Source organism: Hypanus sabinus, chromosome 22, assembly GCF_030144855.1.
Source record: "Hypanus sabinus isolate sHypSab1 chromosome 22, sHypSab1.hap1, whole genome shotgun sequence".
Lineage (NCBI taxonomy): Eukaryota > Metazoa > Chordata > Chondrichthyes > Myliobatiformes > Dasyatidae > Hypanus > Hypanus sabinus.
In genome coordinates, this window is record NC_082727.1 from 20,540,726 (window position 1) to 20,564,150 (window position 23,425).

The following is a 23,425-nucleotide window of genomic DNA, read 5'->3' on the forward strand; positions in this document are numbered from 1 at the left end:
GTTGTTTTTTTACTTGCTTTGGGTGGAAAGACTTGTGGAAGCAAGGCTTATTAACCTTTACCAACCTATTCACTGCTGGTAGTGTCACACCAAAATCAGTGTTCTGAAGCAACAGTCATTACTAGAGCATTGCCATTAAAACAATGCTTTACGGTAGGAGCTGTAAGATTGCTGCTGTTGTCTGTAAGGAGTATGTTCTCACTGGCTACATAGGTTTCCTCCTACATTCCAAAAACACGTGGGCTAAGATTACCAAGCTGTGGGCATGGTATGTTGGTTCCAGAAGCATGGTGACTTGAGCTTCCCCCAGATTTGAGGCAAAACAATGCATTTCACTGTACATGTGACAAAGCAAATCTTTACTGTTGAAAATGGAGACAAGATTCTGTATGCTGGAAACCTAAAGTGAAACATAAAATGCTGGAGGAACTTGGCAGATCAGAGAAATTATGGATATTTCATTTCCCTCCGTAGATGCTGTTTAGTACCTCCAGCATTTTATGAATGTTGCACTGTCCAAAAATAGAAGCCTCTAATTAAAGCTGCAGGGTTGCTGTTTAGTTACACTGTGCAACTTTCACATTAAACGTGAAGATTTATAGGGATTTGAATAGGTGCAGGTTTTATTAGAATAGTTGTGTAGTAGGACACATGGGTGAACAGACTGATGGAAACAGAACTAGGCAAGGCAATGGTTCCCACAAAGCAGAGCCAGACTGCTGGTGTAATAATTAACGTACAGGGTCTGGCTAGACAAGCTGTTCTGTTTTTTGCAATTTTTCCAGTCCAATCATAAATCTCCCAATGAACAAAGAACTTCCGCAAAAGACCAACTGTAGTTGTACAGGACCAGAGTTTGTGACATGATGAGGGGTTGTGTGCATGCATGCATTCAAGCAAAACAGTCAGCTGGAAGGAAGAGACTCCTGGGCTGTTCACACTGCCAGAAAAAATTCCAGTTGAAATAAACATGACTGAAACAGATTCCCAGGAGTTTTACTTGTGAAAGCAGGTAACTTATTTTACAGCACAACGGTAACGATTGTAAAGGTTTAAATTATTTCCAGAAGTCCAACAGAAACACATGCTGGTCCTTAATTTCATACTTGTACCCTCACCGAGGAGAACCTGAAAAAAGAATCATAAACAGATAAATAAGACCTCAGTAACACAAGGCCAGCTTTCAGGGTCAATGCCAAGACATTCCTCAAATATACAGCAACTGCCCACAGCCAAAAGAATTGCACACACATTTTCTAATACTACAACAAACAGATTAGCTCTACTGACCCATTAAACATTCCCAGAATAGAGCTGACACATTGGATGCAAGACTCTCTTTACTCTGTCCTGTCACATATTTGGGCAGAGTATGGCTCTTTCAAAATTCTGGGGCTGGGACAGCATGAAAATACTGGCTAGTGAAGGAAAATAAGATAAAGATAAACTTTGTCACATGTACATCAAAACACACAGGGAAAGGACCTAGTGCTTTCCTGGTGTTTATGATGAATAAACTCTTCTCAGGCTTCCAGCCAGGTACGGGTATCGATTTTAACTGATGTTTTGAACTCTGCCATCTTCATCAGGGATGATGCCTGGGCACATCAAGTCTGGTGGTATTTATACCCCCATCGTCCATCCCTCCTGATTGGATGAGGACTAACATCAGGTTTCTGCAGTCCCACTTTGTTTATCATCAAATTCCAGTCCTTAATTGGAGCAAGACTTCCACCTTTGTTAGAAATTTTTCCTTCATTTCAATGGCTTCCTTCACCAGACAGTCCCAAAACCCAATGACATAGCACAGAAGTTTTGTGCCATCAAAGCAAATCCTATGGCCACTGCGAATGCAGTGTTCTGCTACCACTGATTTCTCTGGGTATCCCAACTATTGTGCTCCTTGATGCGCGTTTCCACCGTGCGCCCTGTCTGGCTGATATACACTGGTCCGCATTCACAATCCATAAACACATAAAGAAGCTCAAAGATGACCTGGGACTCAGGACAGCTGGTGTTTACAGGCTTCCTTCTGAGTGGCAGAGTTTGCCATCGAAATGTCAGTTAAAACTGATACCTGTACCTGGATGGAAGCCCCAAGAAGAGTTTATTTGAGACAGTGAAAAGCATCTTTTTGTGTCAATGACTAACAGTTTCCAAGTAAGTGCTGGGGGCAGCCTGCAATGTCATCACACTTCTGGTGCCAACACAGCATGCCCAGAATTTAGTAACCCCAAACCGTGTATCTTTGAGATTTTGCAGGAATCCTGAGCACCTGGAAGAAACCCACACAGTCACAGAGAGATCATACAAACACAGTTAGCAGTGAGAATTGAATCCCAGTCAGTGATTGCTGCCACTGTAAAGTGTTGTACTAACCACAATGCTACTGTTCCACCCTCAAAACTCCCTTTACTTTGATCCGTACGTTAGAAACAGTTGAAAGTAAAATTTCTCACCTATCACTTCTGATCTGTGATTGCTGCTGGTGCCTTCTTCTTCGATCTCAGTTTGAAGTACAATATAAGTGATGCGATCCCTGCATATGTAGCCAGTACGTACTGTGTAGATGAAACAGAGGGGTGAGAGAATGTGCACATTAATGAAGTGGAACAAAAATCAGTTCCTAAAAAGACACATCTCATGTCTCAGATGAAGTTTGGTTGACTCTGGGATCTCTTACATTTCAGAGTCACATCAATGCACGTTCACTGGGGTAACTGAAGCTGAAATGGGCATCTGTCCAGCCATCTCCACCATTCAACAATATGGCTGTTTCCAAGGCTTATCTACTTTTCTGCTCAGTCCTCTTATCCAGATTCCCCAGCAGACAGAAATGTACCAATCTGCCTCAAATATACTCAACACCTATTCTTTACAGCCCCAGGGTAGGGTACAGAAAACCACAACATTACTGACCCAAGTGAAGAACTTACTGATCTCAGATCTCAATAGCTCCCCTTATTCAGCATTTATGCCTGATAACTCTCGTGCTGGATGGCAGGTTGGAGATATGCCACTACCAAAGACAGTGTAAGGCACTCCTTCCCTCTGCTACCCCCTGACCAGGGTCACGTAAAAGCCACGGGAGCAGGTGGTGGATAGCCGTATGAGCAGCTGGTGCACATCACAAGTCCTGGTCATGCAACCACTGACACCAGGCAGACAATCTCTGAAGGGTATTGATAATGACTGGAGCCACCTGGCCCGTTAAGAGATTGCCCAAAGGAAAGCAATGGCAAATCACTTCTGTAGAAACATTTGCCAAGAACAATCATGGTGATACGACTACAATCACCTACATCATACAACACAGCATATAATGTTGAACTGTAGTAACCCTAGCCAAGCAAATGGCCTACCAATATTGGCTGTTGTGTTCTAATGAATGAACTCTTCAAAATGCCAAAGGACAATTTATCTGACAGAACAGCCCTCTCAACAAACCTCCGCTGCACTTTGGGTTGCATTACATTAGGCTTGGAAACCAAACATTCATTTGTTACTGTAAGTGCAACTTTTATTCCGTTATGAAAGTCAGCCAGCTACTTGTTAATCTTCTGTTTCTGCTTCAATTTCAGTAATTTATTCGATACACATTGATTACTGAAAACCATATTTATCCACCTACGAAATGCTCTATGTTCTACTTACTAAACAAATCTGCTTTACTATTTAAACTTTGTCCATGCCATACTCTGCCATTTTCAAACTTGTGGATTTCACACTGTGCCCCCTTTTGCAGCCACTCTGTGCATTTGGTCAGTGGCAGTCTTGCCAACTGACTAGATTTCAAAGGACACCATTGTGAAAAAAACAGCAACAACATTTTGGCACATTCAGAAGCCACAAGAGGATGGCAGAAGTGTAGCTTCTTCCTACTTTCTCCACATGAGACTCGGCTCAAAACAGTTACAGAGACAAAGACAATCTAGATGGGTTCTATGACAAAAGGCACAATGGTTGCTTGTCAGTCTTTTTCTGTCAGGACTATAGGATACAGAAGCAGAATTAGGTCATTCAACCCATCGATTCTTCTCTGCCATTCTTCCTTCTCCCCATAACCTGAGGGACCCTTACTAATAAAGTACCTATCAACCTCCACAATAACTTGGCTTTCTCAGCAGTCTGTGGCAATGTATTCTGCAGATCCACTACCCTCTGGCTAAAGAGATCCCTCATTTCTGTTCTAAAGGGATATCCTTTTATTCTAAGACTGTGACCTCTAGTTCGACTCCTCACTATAGGAAACATTGTTTGCACGTCCAATCTATCCAGGCAGGACCATCACATAGTGAGGGAATGTTACAGGATCAAAGCATCACCAGTACGGCGAGAGACAACTTAACAAGATAGACTGGTCTTCCATTGTTTCTATCCTCAACTATAATATAGCAATGACCAATATAGTTGGGTGCTTCATTCCAGGGCTATCCAATTGTTCTCAGTCTTCCCACTGATCCCTAGATCTCTCAAAAATCCAGAAACTGTAAAGCAAACTGAGCCACGACTAGGGAACAACATCACACTGGCATTCCAGTGAGACAGAAGAATGCCAGGAGTGTGACCTTAAACAACCAGCTTCCTTCAGAATGTGTGGCCTAGTGACTATAATTTAAATATAATTAATTTGCTGTGAATCATTTTGAAATTTCCAATGTGTGATATAAAGTACAAGAAATGCAAATGCACCCAGCCACTTCAGAATTTAAGGGAAATAAGAGGGACAAGGACTTTGTAGAGCCACAGGGGAAATGTGGGGATTAGTGCTGGATGGATAGCCTCACGAGATGCAGCATGGCATGTAGGCTCTGATCTCAGTGTTGTATTAGTTTAATGATTCTCAGCAAGAGATTAAGTTTGAATCTGGGTGCGGGGACCTTAAATTAGGGAGCAACTTCAAGATTATCGTAAGTTAGCATAAAGCATGACCCTTGTATCTTCTGTCCAGACTTTATCTGTGTCTGCAGGTCTCAGAATCTGCAGGCTCGCTCCACCTTTCCTGATGAGGTCCAATGTGGTCTGGTGCACCTCCACCACACTTACTCACAGATTCACATCTCTAGTGACAGCAGGTGACCACACAGCAGGTCAAGGCCAATCCACACTCTTTCCCCTCATCCACTAACCACCAGTATCTCAAAATGCCGGAGGAGCTCAATAAGTCAGGCAGCATCTATGGAGGGGAATAGACATTCCATATTTTGGGCTGAGATTCTTCATCAAAACATTGCCGAGTTCTCCAGCATTTTGCGTTTGTTGCTCAAGATTTCCAGCACCTACAGAATCTCCTGTGTTTATGATTAGCTACCAACATCTATCAATCCCCACAACTAACTCAGCATCTCCCACTTCCTCCAGATCACTCCTGTGGTACTTACGTTCCTCCTGCCTGTGATGGTGTAGGCATTGAAATATTTCTGGAATCCAGTGAACTGGTGCTGGCCAGAAGCCTCATGACCCGCCATTCTCTTTACACTGGCTGCAGAGAGAGAAAATGACAGGTTTCAACATGCGTCACAACAAATATCCTGGCATCACAGTGCAAGTGTGCAACTGACGGGTGCTGAAGCTGAACGTAATCAAACTGAGCTTCAAAGCCCACAAACATCTCAACATCAACACAGTCTATTTCTATAGCAACTGAATGTAAAGAAAAAGCACAGGTACATTCTGAGCCACAGAGTGGCACAGATACTCACCGATTTCATCCTGCTATTTAAACAATTAAACAAAGAACATAGCACAGTGCAAGCCCTTTGTGCCAGCCCTTCAACCTACCCGAAGATCAATCTAATCCTTCACTGCTGCATAACCCACCATTTTCAGTCATCCGTGTGCACATCTAAGAGTTTCTTAAGTGCCCCTAACATATTTTTCTAATCTATAATCAACGTTACTGTACAGATCTATTCAATAGCCCAGACAGAATATGATCTCAGCAAGCAGAGATGAAAACAATTCAAATACTAAAAGCAGGAGATGGCAGCCACTTTGCTTATAACACTTCAGTCCTCCCTGGCCACAGGAAAGGTGCCAGAGGTTCAGACCATTAACCAGCAGCTTGAAGAGAGACAGGGAAAAAACACACACACACTTGTGGGCTGCCTCAGCACGTCCTCAGGCTGTGATGGCCATTGATGCAAATGACAGATTTCACTGTCTGTTTTAATGCACATGATAGATAACTAGAACAGTGTAGCAACGGACAGGCCAATTGTCCAGCAATCAACGTCGATGCCAATTTATACCATGACGTTCTGTGCATCATCCCCATCCCTCCACTCCATTCATATTAATGTCCATGTAAACCCCATCTAAATTATGTCAATAAAAGTTTATAGTTGATAAAAGTGTGTGATTGGCAGTAAAAGAGGAAAGATTTAGATTGCAGAAAGATATCAATAAACAAGTGATTTTGCAGAGCGATGGCAACACACAGGTGCTGGAGGAATTCAGCAGGTCAGGCAGCATTCATGGAAAAGAATAGATAAACACAATAAAGGAAATAAACAGCTGACTTTTATTTGTTTTTCCTCTCATTGGGTGTTGGTCCTTTTTTTAAATTGCTTCTTCCGTGTTTCTTGTTTTGTGCAAGCAGACCAATCTGAGCTGTATAATTTATACATACTTTCATAATAAACTTTTCTTTGATTTTGAACATTTCGGGCCATGACCCAAATATAGATGGTCTGGTCAGTTGGGCAGCAAATGAGAAATGAAATTTAATTCAAAAGAGCAAGGTAAAATATTAGCGAGGTAGATCGGGCAAAAAATAGGCAAAACACAGGTTCTTGAACGGTGTAAAGGAACAGAGAGAATGCATACCCAGAGATCCTCGGGTCTGATCAATAAGTCAGTTAAAGGAGCATACAGGATTCTTTCATTTCTTCATCAAGTACAAATACGAACAGAAAGGTTGTGTGAAACGTTACACAGCCTGAGCACTCGTGCATTCCGGGTCTGCAGGATAGAGATGGGATTGCATTGGAGAGGGTGTAGGGGGATTTGTGAGGACGCCACCGGGATGGAACACTGTCGTCCACAGGGAACGATTCGGGATGGAAACGTCCAGAGGAATTAAATCGACTTGACGAACTGCTCTGCCCTGTCATCAAGCATCGGTAGGGCTCCGTCCCTCAGGCAAGTCCACTCCAGAGACTGGAGGGTTGGGGATCTGCCGACGGGAGCGGGAACTCCCGATACCTCTGCCTGCGAGGGTGTGAGAGCCGGCGGGCAGCCGCGCTGTTTGTTTCCCGGTGGTAGGAGGGCCTCTCTGAGCGGGAAGGGGGACAATGGGCCCAACGGCGCAAGCGAAGTCTGACTGATGGATGTGGTCCCCAGTAGAAGCCCGGGCTTCCCCGACCTGCGGGTGCAGGGCCTCACCGAGCCTCCTTCCGCCATTCCCGGCCTGAAACGGGGTCCGCGTGCGAGAAGCTCGGGTTGGGGAGTCAGAGCACCACCAGGCCCGGGTGTTCTCACCGAGCTCCCGCTGAGGCCTGTCCCTCGCTATCCCTGGCATTCCCATTCCCATTCCCAGCCTCAGCCCCCTTATTCTCACCTTCACTCCGCCGCTCCTAATGTCCTTCACAGGCCCAAGCTCCACAGAGCGGCGCCGGAAATACCGCCCGCCAGCTGCTCCTATTGGAAGAGATTCCCGTCACTCGCCCTGTTCCTGACTCTGCCAGGAGCTTTACTTATCTATTGAACGAATGCAGTGTCAATCACATTAACCCCACCAGCGTAAACCGCCAATTGAGTGTCAGCAACCATTGACTGGCAAATGTATGACCCGCCCACCACGAAAGGGACGCAGCCACCTTATCAATGATTGGACGACTATGACTCCCTATCGGCATTGGACAATGTCGACGTCACTCACTATATGTCTCCCGTTGATTGCGCAAAACTGTGGGCGGACTATGTGCGCACTTACGGTCAATTCTCCGGAAGCATTTGTTGAGCATCGCGAAGTATTTCCGGAGGTTGGAGACATGGCGATGTCCATGTGAGCGGGTGAGGAATCAGCGGGCGTTGTGCGCTGGGCGGACGGTAGATGTGGTCGGGTTGTCTGTCGGCAGGGGTTGCGTGTCCGGGTCCTGATAGGGGAGTGTGGGTGGGATGGAATAGGATGGTAGGGGAGGTAACGGGTTGGTGGGTGGGGAGGGGAGATCCGCGTCCGGGGGCCCTCGGGCAGAGTGAACCCGTGGGCTCGGCTGAGCATGCGATGGAATAGGATGGTGTGGGGTAGAGGAGGTCCCTGGTTCCGAGGCCTCTCTGGGACAGTAACATGTCCGTGTGTCCAGGTTTAAGGTGAGAGAGTGATGGACGGGATGGAATAGAGTCGTGAGGGGATGTAACGGGTTGGGCCGGTGATGTAGCGATGGAATGGAGGGTCTTCGGAAATGGCACGTTGCTTGAGCGGACGGGGAGGATTTTCATCGTTCGGTGCCGGAGCGGAGATACAGGAGGGGCCCTCGTCCCTTCTCTAACTTACAGAGGCATGGTATCAGGCTATTTGACACAGCAGTCGGGACCCGTCCTTAAAAAGTCGCAGAGTTCATGTTTAATTGTCATTCATCTATACACAAGAGTACAGCCAAAGGAAACAGCATTCCACCGGGACCAATGTGTAAAAGTACAGTACCAACATCACACAATTAAATACAGTACTAGTCGCAGAAAAGACTGGCTAGTGACTTTATGGAAGTGTATGAGGGGCGTTGGTAGTATCTATTTATCTTTCCCAGACAAGACAATCAAGAAATAGAGTGCACGGATGAGAGGAGAGTTAAACTGAGAGGCTGTACAGGGAGGTTTCCACACAGAGGGTGGTCTGTATATGATATGAACTGCATATGATATGAGACAGTGGTTGACACAGGTATATTAAAGACATTTAAAACTTACTTGGATAGATGTGTGTTTAAGAAAGGTTTAGAAGAATATGTGGCAAATGGGAGCCAGCTTAGATGAGCATCTTGGTCATCATAGAGCAGTTGGGCCAAAGGCACTGTGTGACATCTCCTGATACCTAGCCCACTCAAAGGTTCAAATTTAATGTCAGAGAAATGTATACAATGTATATCCTGAAATGCTTTTGCTTTGCAAACATTCACGAAAACAGAGAAGTGCCCCAAAGTATGAGCGACAGTTAAACGTGAGAACTCCAAAGTTCCCCCTCCCGCGCGTAAGTGACAGTGAGCAATGATCCTCCCTCCACCCACCAGCAAAAAAAACGTGCACCGGTACTGTCAACGGGCCCAAGTGTGTGCTAAGCAATAGCAAAGACAGACCAAAGTTACCCTAAAAGCTTTGCATTTCATCCGAAATTTGACAAACCACAGGAGTCTCCCTCTCCCTCTCCCTCTCCCCCTCCCTCTCCCCCTCCCCCTCCCCCTCCCTCTCCCCCTCCCCCTCCCCCTCCCCCTCCCCCTCCCTCTCCCCCTCCCTCTCCCCCTCCCCCTCCCCCTCCCCCTCCCCCTCCCCCTCCCCCTCCCCCTCCCCCTCCCCCTCCCCCTCCCCCTCCCCCCTTTTCACAGCGAGCGGGAGATATAACAGTAACCTGCTGGTTTACAATCTTAAAAGTACGTTTTGTCACTTTTTCCGAGCTCTGTTCCAAGATCTTCGGGCCCCCAGCGAGAGCTTTTCTGGCCTCTCCAACGACACACGAGTCTCCTGCCGTGACACCAACCCTTAATCTGCCCATCTTCAGTGCCCTGAGATCTTAGGCTTCCAAACACGAGTGAGACTCTCGGGCCAAACCCTTGGCATGTCGAATAACGGCCAGTCGTGGAACCCCGACTGAGAGTCCCATTCCCGCAAAGACCCGAAGCCTGCATGTAACTCCAGGTCAGGGTCTTCAAAAGAACCCTGAAAGGGTAAAATAAAAATATTAAAGGTAGAAATAGAGCTGTTTCCAAAGATGCAGGAAAAGGAGCCATCATCTCTCCTAAACTCCATCTCCAGTGTTATCCGTACACCCCTGATTCTTTTCTGTCATCCCATCTTGAACTGGGGTTCCCAACCCTGGGTCCACAGATTCCTCTGTTAATGGTAAGGCTCAATGGCATAAAAAAAGGTTCGGAACCCCCTAGTCTGGAATAAACTCACTGAGTTCCAAACGTTCACACCCTTGAGGTGAAGAGACCAACCATTTCTGTACTGAACATCTGACGCTTGGAAACCTGAACTCTCTTTGTACTTCTAGAAGTCCCAGTTAGACGAAACAGCTCCACAGTCACCCTGTCAAACCCACAAGGCTTCAGATGCTCAGCCCTTGAGAACTTCTGATCAGATACTGATGGGCTTTATGGGGGTGGGTGGTGAGTAAGCCTCAGATCAGCAAGGGATTTGTTAGATAATAGATGATCAACCATACATGAATGCACCGGTGCCAAGGTGTAAACTGTAGTACCAACAGCACATAGCACGTATGGTTACGACTGCAGAAAAATATAGTCACACAAAAATGATGTCTATGGCCTGTGGAATTACGGTGCGTGGGATGTCCTGGTCCGTTGTGTTTTTCCACTGAGCGCACACCAGAGGGAGGGGGCCAGCCCCCAATCCAATGTGCCCACAGAAGCCTCTGCTGTCTCCCACACCACCCTGGCGCCTCCTCTCCTGGGCAGGGGCAGCTGCAACCGAGGCAACGCAGCGCTCCCACTGTCACTCTCGCTGATGAAATAGTGAGCCAGACCACATTATCACTGCCCAATGGGGTCCTGCAGTCACAAGAAAAACATCCCAAACAATCACTCTCGCCATCTGTTGGATTGTGCGCCACCATGGCACAACAACAGGACACAATAAGTCCAGCTCCATCGCTGTCGAGCAATTCACTGTCACAACAGCATCAAGGCACTTGCAGCCTTTGCCCATTATCTTCACTCTCTTTCCCGGCGACATCAGGCTTTGAAAATTCAGTCAAGGAGAGAAAGCAGGATTATCTTTATTTGTTACGTGTACGTTGACCATTAAAACATACAGCGAAATGCGTGGTTTGTATTGATGGCCAACACCGTCCAAGGATGTGCTGGGGGCAGCCCGCAAGTGTCACCATGCTTTCAGCGCCAACAGAGCAAATTACCCCATATTTGGGGTGTGGGAGGAGACCTACACATTCATGGGGAGAGCATTCAAAGTCCTTAAAGACAGCGGTGGAAATTAAACTCACATCACCTTTACTGCGGAGTGTTGAGCTAACTACTATGCTACTCTGCCTCCCTCATCTCACTGAATTCTTAAAAACTAAGATAGTGCTGGTGCACTCAGTACATGCAGAATGTAGTTTTCAACCACCCGGTTCCAATCCCAAACCTGGGTCCTGTCTTTGTGGAGTTTGCTTTCTCTGCATTAGTTTCCTGTGAGTGCTCCAGTTCTATCCCATACCTCACAGGGCAGCTTATTTGGACATTGCCAATTGTGTAGTGAGTAGTTAATATGGGGAGAAGGTGAGGGGTATGGAGAATAACATTGGACCGGTAAAGTGGGTTCTTGGTGATCACCACAGCTCCGATAGGCTGAAGGGTTTGTTCAATGCCGAATGTTCAAAGACTCAATATTAGATGTAAATTTCAACACTTTTCATTCTGCTGTGCTCCCTGACCGCAATGTGACCCTGTTCTTCAGCCAAATGTCTCAGGAACTGATGCAGCCAGTGGGCAGTTAATCATGCAGAACAAACACCTGAATGTAATTTAATGTATCCAGGTGCTGACAATTGTTGTAATGGAGGAGGACTTCCCCCGCGGGGGGATACAGAAGAAGCCCACTGCGAGAGTCAGCAAAAGCAATGAGGGAGAGGACAACTTGTTTCAGGTAAGTTCTGGCTGCTGGAATTCAGCACAAAAAAAGTTAAAGACAACAAGGTGTGTTCCAACATTGTGTAAGAATCAGAAGTGGATGTGGACTCTCTGCTATCGTAGGGATTATTAGCATGTTTACTTATTAATCTTTGCTCCATGGTTAGATATTTCCTAATATTGGACAATTCCCCACTGAAATAATCAACAAATAATGTTCAAAATCCTTTGCAAATGTACTGTTGAAAATACCAGCACTTAACGCTTTGCTCTTCCTCCAGTGGTCAGGGAATGAACATCACAAAGGAGGCTTCTGTGTCGAACTCCAAGGGTTATATGATAGTACGGTGGGGAAGGAGCTTCCCTCTGTGTCTAATGCTGGGAGAGTGGTGTGATGGGACAGTGTGGAGGGAGTTTCACTCTGTGTGTGACCCTGGAAGTGTGTGATTGGATGGCGTGGAGGGAGCTTCAGTCTGTGTGTGACCCTGGAAGTGTGTGATTGGATGGTGTGGAGGGAGTTTCACTCTGTGTGTGACCCTGGAAGTGTGTGATTGGATGGTGTGGAGGGAGTTTCACTCTGTGTGTGACCCTGGAAGTGTGTGATTGGATGGTGTGGAGGGAGTTTCACTCTGTGTGTGACCCTGGAAGTGTGTGATTGGATGGTGTGGAGGGAGTTTCACTCTGTGTGTGACCCTGGAAGTGTGTGATTGGATGGTGTGGAGGGAGTTTCACTCTGTGTGTGACCCTGGAAGTGTGTGATTGGATGGTGTGGAGGGAGCTTCAGTCTGTGATGTTGAGAGGGTGTAATGAGGTGATGTGGAGGAAACTTCACTCGATGTCTGACCTCTGATTTGTGTGATGGGATATGTGGAGGAAGTTTCCCTCTGTGTCTGACCCTGGGAGTGCGTGATGGGATGGTCAGAGGGAGTTTCACTTGCTGACCAATGCTGGCAGTCAGTTGTGCTGTGATTTTTTTTTTTAAGACTCATTTATAAATATGCTGTTTCCCTCCAGTTGTCAGCGTCTGAACAGCAACCAAAGCGTCCTAAAGTAGAAAAACAGAAAAAAGAGGTTGGTGTTGAAAAAAAGAAGTTGAAGGAAGTCCAAGGCCTGGTATCTCGCAAGAAGCAGACAGAGGAGGCAGGGATCCTCACATTTAAGGTATGTGATGCAGCCGTATGTCCACAGTCAGCCTTTTACCTCTCATTCACCACTGTTCTGCAGCACTCGCTCCTGGCACTCTGCCTGTCACTAATAGAACCATAGACCTAACAGAGCAGCTCTCCTGGTCTAGCCTTCATTCCTCCCTGTCCTTGTTGACGTGTATCCGCTCACCTTCTGATCTGGGTGCAGGGCAGCCTGAGAATACTCCCAGCTCCTGGCTTCCCAAGGTACAGAAACTAGATCCTTCTCCTCGACTCCTCCATTCTCAGCTTTGGTTATGACTAAGGGGCTCATGGATTGGGCACAGAATGCCTACAGGATGGTGTTTGAGCCCACTGGGGGATCAGCTATTCTGGATTGGGTGTTGGGCAAGGGACCAATATTGATAAGAGAGCTTACGGTAAAAGAGCCCTTAGCGGCAAATCATCATAATATGAGCAAATTCTTCATGAAATTTGAGAAGGTGAAAGTAAAGTCAGATGTATCAGTATTGCAGTGGAGTAAAGGGAATTCCAGAGGCACCAGAAAGGATTTGACCAGAACCGATTCAAAAAGAACCACTGGCAGAGGTGACGGCAAAGCAGTAAAGGCTGTAATTTCACAAAGCAAAGGAATCCTTTGGAAGGCAAAGGATATATACATCCCGAGAGGAGGAAGAGAAGGCAACTAAAAAAAGCCATTAAAGAGGTAAAGATGGAAAGCAAAAGTAAACTAGCCAATAATATTAAAGAGGATACCAAAAGTTTCTTCAGGTACATAAATTGTAAAAGGGGAGTGAGAGTGGGTGTCGGACCGCTGGAAACCAATGTTGGAGAGGTAGTAATAGGGGTCAAGAAAATGGCAGATGAATTGAATAAGTGGCATCTGTGTTCACAGTGGAAGACACTAGCAGTATGATAGAAGTTCCAGGTATCAGGGATCGTGAAGTTACCACAACTAGGGAGAAGGTTCTTGGGAAACTGAAAGGTCTAAAGGTAGATAAGTCACTTGGACCAGATGGTGTACACCCCAGGTGGCTGAAGAGATTGTGGAGGCATTATTAATGGTTCTGGAAGAATGGAAAATTGCAAATGTCACCCCACTTCAAGAAGGGAGAGAGGCAGAAGAAAGAAACTATAGGCCAATTAGTCAGTGGTTGGGAAGATGCCCGAGTCAATTGTTAAGGATACGGTTTCAGGGTATTTGGAGACACGTGGTAAAATAGGTCATACTCAGCATGGTTTCCTTAAGGGAAAGTCTTGCCTGACAAATCTGTTAGAATTCTTTGAAAAAATAACAAGCAGGATAGACAAAGGAGAGTCAGTTGATGCTGTGTACTTAGATTTTCAGGTCTTTGACGAGATGCCACACATGAGGCTGCTTAACAAGCTAAGAGCCTGTGGTATTTCAGGAAAGTTTCTAGCATGGATAAAAGCAGAGACTGATTTGGGCAGGAGGCAGTGAAAGGGAATAAAGGGTGTCCTTTTTTTGGTTGGCTGCTAGTGACTAGTGTTCCACAGGGGTCTGTGTGGAGACCAATTTTTTTTATATGTTACGTCAGTGATTTGAATGATGGAATTAATGGTTTTGTGGCCAAGTTTGCAGATGATATGAGGATAGGTGGAGGAGCAGGTAGTTTTGAGGAAGCAGAGAGGCCACAGAAAGACTTGGCTAGATTAGGAGAACGGGCAAGGAAGTGGCAGATGGCATCTTGTGTCGGGAAGTGTATAGTCATGTAGTTTGGTTGAAGAAGTGAAAGGGTTGATTATTTTCTAAATGGAGAGAAAATACAAAAAGCTGAGACGCAAAGGGACTTGGGAGTCCTTGTGCAGGATTCCCTGAAGGTTAATCTGCAGGTTGAATCTGTGTTGAGGAAGGCAAATGTGATATTCAGAATCAGAATCAAACTTTAATCGCCAAGTACCTGTGCACATACAAGGAATTTATTTCCGGCAGATGTTGTCTCTCTGCTCATAACAATAATAATGATAAATATAAATGAAAATATAGATTATACATACAGGTAGTGCAATCTAAGTAATAGTTAGCCGACAGCTAACCGACAGTTAACTGTTCAGCAAAGTGACCACAGTAGGGAAAAAACTTCTCCAGTGCCTATTAGTCTTAGTCTGAGGGGGATCTGAAGCGCCTACCAGACGGAAGCAGTTCAAACAGTCCGTGCGCAGGATGGAAGGAGTCCTTTATGATGTTCCCCGCCCTCTTCTTCAACCTGGAAGAGTACAGGTCCACAATAGAGGGCAGGGAGGCTCCAATGATGCGCTCGGCAGTCCTCACTGTGCGCTGTAGTCTGGTTCTATCCTGCTTGGTGGCGGCTCCAAACCACACAGTGATGGAGGTGCACAGGACAGACTCAGTGACTGCAGTGTAGAACTGCAGCAGCAATTCCTGAGGCAGACCATATTTCCTCAAGAGCCGCAGGAAGTACATCCGCTGCTGGGCCTTCTTCAGGATGGAGCTGATGTTCTGCTCCCACTTCAGATCCTGAGAGATGGTGGTTCCCAGGAACCTGAAGTTCTCCACGGTGGACACAGGGCTGCCAAGGACTGTGAGGGGGGACATAACATTAATTTCAAGAGGGCTGGAATATAAAAGCAAGGATGTAATGTTGAGACTTTATAAAGCACTGGTGGGACCTCACTTGGAGTATTGTGAGCAGTTTTGAGTCCCGTATCTTAGAAGGATGTGTGCTGAAACTGGAGAAAGTTCAAAGGAGGTTCAGGAAAGTTATTCCAGGATTGAATGGCTTGTCATATGAAGAGCATTTGATGGTTCTGGGCCTTAGAATAGAGGGTATCCTTTTAAAACAGAGATGAGGGGGAATTTCTTTAGCCAGAGAGTGGTGAATCTGTGGAATTATTTGCCACAGGCGGCTGCGCAGGACAAGTCTTTATGTATGTTTAAGGCAGAGATTGATAGATTCTTCGTTGGTCAGGGCATGAAAGTATATGGGGAAAAGACAGGAGATTGGGGCTGAAGGGGGATATGCATCAGCCATGATGAAATGGTGGAGCAGACTGAATGGGCCAAATGTCCTAAATCTGCTTCTATATCTTCTGGTCTTGGGATCACATGCCTGCTTTGGAATTTGTTTATTCTTTCGCTCCTTTCCCTCTGCAGAAACTGACTGTTGGAACCCTGCTGCTCGGATGTGTGAAGGAAGTGACTGACTTTGAACTTGCCATCGGTTTACCCCACGGGCTCACTGGCTACGTGAGCCTCACCAGCATCTGTGATGCACTTACCCAGACCTTGAGTGAGCAGGTCAATGAGGACCTGTCAGAGGTGAGTCTGATCACCCTTGCAATCTCTTGCTTTATGAATTTTCACTTCATGTCTGTGCCAGGAACTGGATCCGGGGCATCAGGACAGACTTTTTCCTTATTCCACGGTCTACTGTCCTCTCATGCAGCCTTGCTTTCCATAACCGATCACCTCCCAGCTTCTCACATTATTTCCTTTACCACACCTTCCACTTATCACCTGGATTCGTCTATCACCTGCCAGCTCCTTCTCCTTCCTCTCCCTGCCACTGGCTTTCTTTCTGGCTTCTACCCTCCTTTCTGGCCCAAAACGTTCATTCATCAATCAGGATACGCAGTACTCTATGCAAGCAGCACTGTGTGTTAGTTCTGGAATTAGCAGTGGGACAGAGGCCAGGAAATCCGTGTCAATCCAAGCCCATTCTTTCAGTTTCTAAAACTTCCCAGGGCCTGTTTGCAGTGGTGTTTGTTAATCAAATCCCTGTTCCCACTCTCCTCCCTGTCGCTGCACTCCTGCCAAGAGTACCGTGCTCTCTCAACCTTTACGCTCCAAGTTTGGTGCAGCCACCGCAAGAGGCTCAATGGGAAGGGCCACGTTGTTTGGCACCACTGCAGTTGTACTCAGAGGGCTAATAAATGCTGGATAACCTCTGGGCTGTTACTCCAGTGTCTATAATGGAAAGCTGATGCTTTGCTGACGTGTTCTCACTGGAACCCTGTGCTTGGCTCTGACTGTGTCTTCTAAAGATAAGCTGAGTGAGCTGGGCCTTTTCTCTTTAGAGCAAGGGAGTCTGAGAGGTGACTGAATGAGGTGTACAAGATGACGAGAGGATTACACAGAGTGGGCGGCCAGAGACTTTTTCCCAGGACGGAAATGGCTAAGATGCAAGGGCACAATTTTTAGATGATATAAGGAAAGCATAGGGATGATTTCAGAGCTCGGTTTATTTACACAGAGTGGTGGGTGCATGGAATGGATTTCAAAGGTGGTGGTAGAGACAGATACATTAGGGACACTTAAACTTTTAAATGGGCACATGGATGATAGAAAAATGAAGGGTTAGTGGAGGGAAGCATTGGCTTGATCTTTGAATAGGTCAAAGGTCGGCACGACATTGTGGCTGCAGGGGCTGTACTGTACAGCATTATTCCATGTTCTATGAATGTGCTGATTTGCTGTAAATGTATTGACTTGCAACTTTGTGAAAAGGCAGACATTGAAATCCATCTTCGGGCCGGTCAGTGAAGTGCGCTGTGTTTGTTCGGTGGTGGTACAAGGTTTTGCTTCCTGTCTGCGGTGTGGCCCAGAGCCGTGTTTCTGAGTGCTTTGTTTCCTCTGAACTTCCCCCAGGATCTGACTGCTCTCCCGGACTTGTACAGCCCCGGAATGATCGTACGGTGTATCATTTCTCAGCTCGGGGCAACAAAAACAAACCGCCACAGCTTGAAGCTCTCCATTAACCCCAAGGAGGTGAATGCAGCTCTGTCAGCGGGGATGTTGCGGCCAGGAATGGTGAGTTAGAACATGGCAGTGGAACAGGCCCTTTCAAACACGATGCCAAATTAAAATATATCCCTTCTACCTGCACATTATCCACATTACTACGTATTCACATGCATATCTACTAGCCTCCTGAATGCTGCAGTCATAGCTGCTTCCACTACTATCCCTGGCAGCCCTCCCAAGTACCCACAACTTTCTATAAATAGAAGAAATCAAAAAGAACTTGCCCTGTGCATCTTACCTTGTCCTCCATTAACTGGCATTCCTATCTTGCCTGCCCTCTCATAGTTTTATGAGCATCGGTGAGGTCTCCCCTCGCCTCTGAGGCTCCAGAGAAAACAATCCAAGTTTGTCCAACCTGTCCTAGTACCTTGCTCTTCTAATCTGGGTAGGATGCTGGTAAACTTGGGAGCCAATGTACCATAGCGGTTAGCGCAGTGTTATTACAACCTGGGGCGTTGAAGTTCGGTGTTCAATTCTTTGGTCGTTCATAAGGTATCTGTACATCCTCCCCGGTTTTCCCCAGGTGCTCCAGTTTCCTCCCACAGTTCAAAGGCACACTGGCTAGTCGTTAGTCATTGTAAATTGTCTCCTCATTAGGCTAGAGTTAAACTGGGGATTGCTGGGCAGTGCAGCTCAAAGCACCAGAAGGACCCATTCTGTGCTGCATACCAAATAACTAAATGTAAATTAAAAACTTTTTCTATACCCGTTACAAAGCCTGTATGTCTCCCCTGTATTGGGGTGACCTGTTGAAAATTGTGTTCTCGAATTCCAGTGTCTAGCCCTCCTGGTTTTATTGTATCCTACCATCCAGCGTTTCCAGAACTAATGGCATGTTGCTTATAAACTTAATGGTGTCATCCAGCTAGTCATATTGACCTGCATTTATTTGGCCAAGATCCCTGAAAACCCTGCATTTCCCTCTTCTCCTCCACTTCATCACAGCCAGTCCATTACCCTCTCATCCCCTCTCCTGCCTTCTCCTCATGATCTTTGACGTCCTGACTAATCAAGAGCCTATCAACCTCCGCTTCAAATATACCCATTGACTTGGCTTCCACAGTCAACTGTAGCAATGAACTACAACGATTCACCACCCTCTGGCTAAAGAAATTTCTTCTCATCTGTTCTAAATGAATGTCTCTATTTTGAAGCTGTGCCTTCCAGTGCTAGTTCCCCCAATATATAGAGAGCATCCTTCCTAGTTTACTCTATCAGGGCCTTTCAAAATTCAATGGGTTTCAATAATATTCCCCCCACCCCCATTCTTCTAAACACCAGTGAGTACAGGCCTAGAGCTTCAAACACTTGTCATACATGAAGCCTTTCATTTCTGGAGTTCTCGTGAGCCTCCTCTGGACCCTCTCCTAAGCCAGCACAACTTTTCATAGATACGGGGCTCAGAACTACTCACAATACTCCTAAGTGTGATCTGACCAATGTTTTATAAAGCCTCAGCATTTCATCCTTGTTTTTATAATTTGGTCCTCTGGAAATGAATACTAACTCTACACTTGCTTTCCTTACCACCGACTTAACTTGCAGGTTAACCTTTAGGAAATCCTGGCCAGGGGCTCCAAGTCTCTTTACACCTCTGATTTTTGAATTTTCACCCTGTTTAGAAAATAATCTACACTTTTATTCCTTCTGCCAAAGTCCATGACCATACACTTCCCGACACTGTGTTCCATCTGCCACTTCTTTGCCCATTCCAGTCTGTCTTCAGTCTTTCTGCAGACTTCCTGCTTCCTCAATACTCTTCCACTCCACCTTTTGTCATATCGTCCACAAACCTGGCAACAAAGGCTATCATCTCCATCATCCAAATTATTGACATATAACATGAAAAGAAGTGTTTTCAACCCAAGCCTTGCAGAATACCACTGGTCACCGGCATCCAGCCAGAAAGGTGCCCGTTGTTCGCCTCTTTCCAGTCAGCCAATCGTCTCCACATGCTAGTATCTTCCCTGTAATACCATAAGTTCTTATCTTGTTAAGCAGCCTCATGTGGCACCTTGTCAAAGGCCTTCTGAAGATCAAAGTAAACAATATCCACTGACTCTCCTTTGCCTGTTGTTTCCTCAAAGAATTCCAACAGATATTTCAAGCAAGATTTTCCCCTTAAGGAAACCATGATCGTATGACTCCAAGGACTTGTGCCCTTCACAAGTCATAAATTCACAGCACTTTGGTACTATGAGCCCCGATGTGAGCAATTAAACGTATTTTCTTTACTGACAGTTTTTCAACACAGAGTGCCATTAGAGAAAGAGTTGGACAATATTTTGATACTGTTATTCAATGAGGTTACTCTTTTTTTTTCCTTCTGACACTGGAAGTCAGGGGGATGGCATAAGACCATAAGATATAGGAGCAGAAGTAGGCCATTCAGCCCATCGAGTCTGCCACTCTGTCTTCTGTCCATCCAGTCATCGGCAGTCAACGAATGTGTCCACCCTTCCCTCACCTAGTGTATTCCCTTTATAATGAACTGAAGTTAATGGGAGCATGGGTTTTGGTGTCTGCAGGAAGCCTACAATGGCCTCGTTTTCCCTACGAACCTTTAGTAAAGTAGTGCTTGAGCATTGGATATTCCTCCAAGGACAGACAGAAATAGTTGATCAAGCAAAGCTGCGTATGGTCATAGAGTTACATAGCACAGAAACCCTTCAGCCCAACTCATCCAGACTTATCAAGGTGTTCATCCAACAAGTCTATTGACATGCATTTGGCCCAAATCCCTCAAAAACACGTTTAAGCTTAAATCTCTGTCACTAGTTTTAGATTCCCCTTCCCCGGGGAAAAGACAGGCCACCTAATCTCTGCCCCTCATGATCTTATAAACCACTATAAGGTCACTCCTTCAGGGAGAGAGAACTCCCAACCTGATTTACATTTAACAGTGTATGCTTTTAACTCTATACTTTCTGCTAAACAGTGAATGTTGCTGCTAGGCCTTTCTTTGTGTATTTTTCTTGACCTTGTGTAGGTCTGCAACCTGACTGCCCACCAACAGCAGGGATTGAAGGGATTCCCACTAAGTGTCATCTTTGCATTGTTGTAATTGTGCACAAATTGGTTCTCTGCTCCCAAAGCAATTGGCCAGGTTCCTATTGCTGTTCACACTTTGCCCTTCTTTTTCCCTAACTTCAGCTGCTGTCTGGTTGTGTGTCCAGTGTGGAGGATCATGGGTATTTGATTGACATCGGAGTCAAAGCCACCAAGGCCTTCCTCTTGCACCAGAAAGCCCGGGATTATATTAAGAGCAGGAACCAAGGTAGGTCTTCCTCACGGATGGTCTCTGTTATTTCACTAGTTCTGTAGACTCTCAGGGGTATAATCAACTGGCAAGAGGTGCTGTAATTCAGAATCAGAATCATGGCCTTGACTCGGGGCACGCAATCTGTGTTCTCTTGAGTTATCAATTAAGGACGGCAGTTAGCGTAACACTATCACAGCGCAGATTTAATTCTGCTGTCTAAAAGGAGTCTGTACGCTCTCCTCGCGACCGCATGAGTTTCTTTCCAAGTCCCAAAGGCGTTCGGGTTAGTAAGTTAATTGGTTACACGGGTGTAACTGGGTGGCGTGGACCTGCAGGTCAGAAGTGCCTGTTACTGTGCTGTATCTGAATAAAGAAACAGTTATCACCAATCTCTCTGCCCCATTCTGGTAACACTTGATGCCCAAAAACTTTATAACTCTTGGGAGTGTCTTGACAGCTGAAGAGCACTACAAAGTAGTTTGTGATTGAATGATACCACATGACAATGCCAATATATCTTGCATGAAATATTGAGTACCACACTGTTAGTCTGGTTTTTTTTTTCTGTGCCCCCAGGACACCCACTTCATGTTGGTCAGTACCTGAACTTCCTGCTGGAGTCAGTCAAGGACAATGGCCGGTTTGTCCAGCTTTCGGTCCGATCAGCAGATGTTGCTGCAGCAACGGCCACTGATGATCAGAAGTGGAGCCTGAATAGCTTGCTGCCTGGATTGGTGGTGAATGCTGAGGTTCAGAAGGTACAGCTTTTGGCATCTTATATTGTCTTCCCTCTCAAAAGGCTGAGAGGTGGCCTCAGCGAGATTCCAGGGTATTTGGTTGATGGTGAGGGGGCTAATTCCATCTCAAGGAAGCCAAAGCTGAGGAGATCTCTGATAATCCAGAGTCTTGTCGTGTTGCTCCTCAAATCTGTCCTCCAGTCACTGATCCATGACATCCCTAACCAAGGTGCTGTTGACTTTGGGAGGAGCACACAGCACTGTGGCTGGTAGAGCTGCTGTCTCATCCCAGTGCTGAAGTGGGATGATGTGGGTTTTCTCTGGGTGTGCCGCTTTCCTCCCACATCCTGAGCAACGTGCAGAGTCGGGGGGGTTGTAGATGAAGGGAAGAACCTGGGGGAGTTGATGGGTTTGTGAGGACAGTAAAATAGGATTGATATGGGGCGACGAAATGGGTATATCCTGTCAGCACTGGGCCGAATGGCTTGTTTTAGTGCTGTGCAGTTCTGGCGCCCTCTATTTGGCCACTGTGGGTAGATGTTCAGAGATAGAAGAATTGATGAATGTGGAAATAATGTAGTGAGTTAGTGAGGAACCCCTGTTCTGCAATGCACGCAAAATGCTGCGAGAACTCTCAACAGGTCAGGCAGCATCTATGGAGGGGAATAAACGGTCAATAGAGCCTTCAGTAGGACTGGAAAGGACGAGGGAAGAGACCTGAAAAAGAAGGTGAGGGGGTTTGAGGAATACAAGCGGATGATAAGTGAGGTCAGGTGTGTGGGTTGGGGAGGGGGAGGAGGGAAAAGGTGGAAGACGTGCAGGGCTGAAGAAGAAGGAATCTTACAGGTGACAGTGAACCATGGGAGAATGAGGAGGGGCACCAGAGGGAGGTGATGGGCAGGTGGAAAGAAGAGTATAGGAGAGGGGGGAGCCGGAGTGGGGAACGGAAAAGGAGGGAGCGATTACCGGAAGTTGCAGAAATCAGTGTCCAGGCGGTCAGGTTGGGGGCTACCCAACAGAATATGAGGTGTGGCTCCTCCAGCCTGAGATTGGCCTCATCATGGCAGTAGAGGAGGGCACGGACAGAATCTCTCGTGTTTATTTTTGGAGTAACACTGTGCACTGAGAGTCGGACCTCTGGTGTTTCTCTGTTTTATGAGAATCATGAGTTTTCCCTTTGAGTTTTGGAGTGCAGAGGACTGAGGCTGCAGTGAAAGCAATTTGTTACACAATGGGAAATGGGTTTAGGTGTGGGAAAATGTGCAGAGAATGGTGGGTCAGACTGTATCAGATTTGATTGGCTGGCCATAGAACAGTACAATATCTAAATGGGCCCATCATCTGGTGAACGCTGCCATGTTCTTAATTTGAATTTTGGGTGGTACTCCGTTTGGCATCTCACCTACCACCCTCCCCTCTCCATGTCCATGGCCTTAGGTTGTGTACTGGGCTTTAGGGGTAAACATGGTATCTGCCCCATGTTGCAGATTTCTGCGGGTGGTTTCTCCGAGAATAGAACCAAGTGATGTTTGTATTCCAGGTGAATCCTCACGGTCTGGTTCTGCAGTTCCTCTCTGGCATGTTGGGCAACGTTGACTTCAGGCACCTAGACCCACAGAAAATCGGGACCTACCACGTGGGTCAAAAGGTGAGTTTGTGAATCAGTTTGTAAAGTGTCTTCAACGTAA

General features: G+C 46.2%; 2 protein-coding genes across 2 annotated transcripts in view; one reads left to right on the forward strand and one right to left on the reverse strand.

Annotated features, from left to right (window-relative positions):
• Positions 1-980: 980 nt before the first annotated feature.
• Positions 981-7,704, reverse strand: atp5md (ATP synthase membrane subunit k). Its single transcript, XM_059947208.1, has 4 exons — positions 7,562-7,704; positions 5,382-5,482; positions 2,460-2,561; positions 981-1,128 (listed from the first exon to the last, which is right to left on the reverse strand). Exons 2-3 carry the CDS (start codon positions 5,466-5,468, stop codon positions 2,463-2,465), a joined length of 186 nt encoding a protein of 61 aa, XP_059803191.1. The 5' UTR covers positions 5,469-5,482; positions 7,562-7,704; the 3' UTR covers positions 981-1,128; positions 2,460-2,462.
• Positions 6,432-23,425, forward strand: part of pdcd11 (programmed cell death 11) — a 73,487-nt gene continuing 56,493 nt past the window's right edge. Inside the window, exons 1-8 of the mRNA XM_059947207.1 lie at positions 6,432-7,143; positions 11,716-11,823; positions 12,822-12,968; positions 16,089-16,253; positions 17,583-17,744; positions 20,892-21,015; positions 21,577-21,758; positions 23,278-23,385. Coding sequence (XP_059803190.1) covers positions 11,734-11,823; positions 12,822-12,968; positions 16,089-16,253; positions 17,583-17,744; positions 20,892-21,015; positions 21,577-21,758; positions 23,278-23,385 — 978 coding nt within the window. The 5' untranslated portion in view covers positions 6,432-7,143; positions 11,716-11,733. The remainder of the gene's footprint in view (positions 7,144-11,715; positions 11,824-12,821; positions 12,969-16,088; positions 16,254-17,582; positions 17,745-20,891; positions 21,016-21,576; positions 21,759-23,277; positions 23,386-23,425) is intronic.

Coding starts and splice junctions, on each gene's coding strand:
- atp5md (XM_059947208.1), bottom strand. CDS start 5,468: ATGGCGGGTCATGAGGCTTCTGGCCAGCACCAGTTCACTGGATTCCAG. Junction 2,562..5,381: donor CCATCACAGGCAGGAGGAAC/GTAAGTACCACA, acceptor TCATCTACACAG/TACGTACTGGCTACATATGC.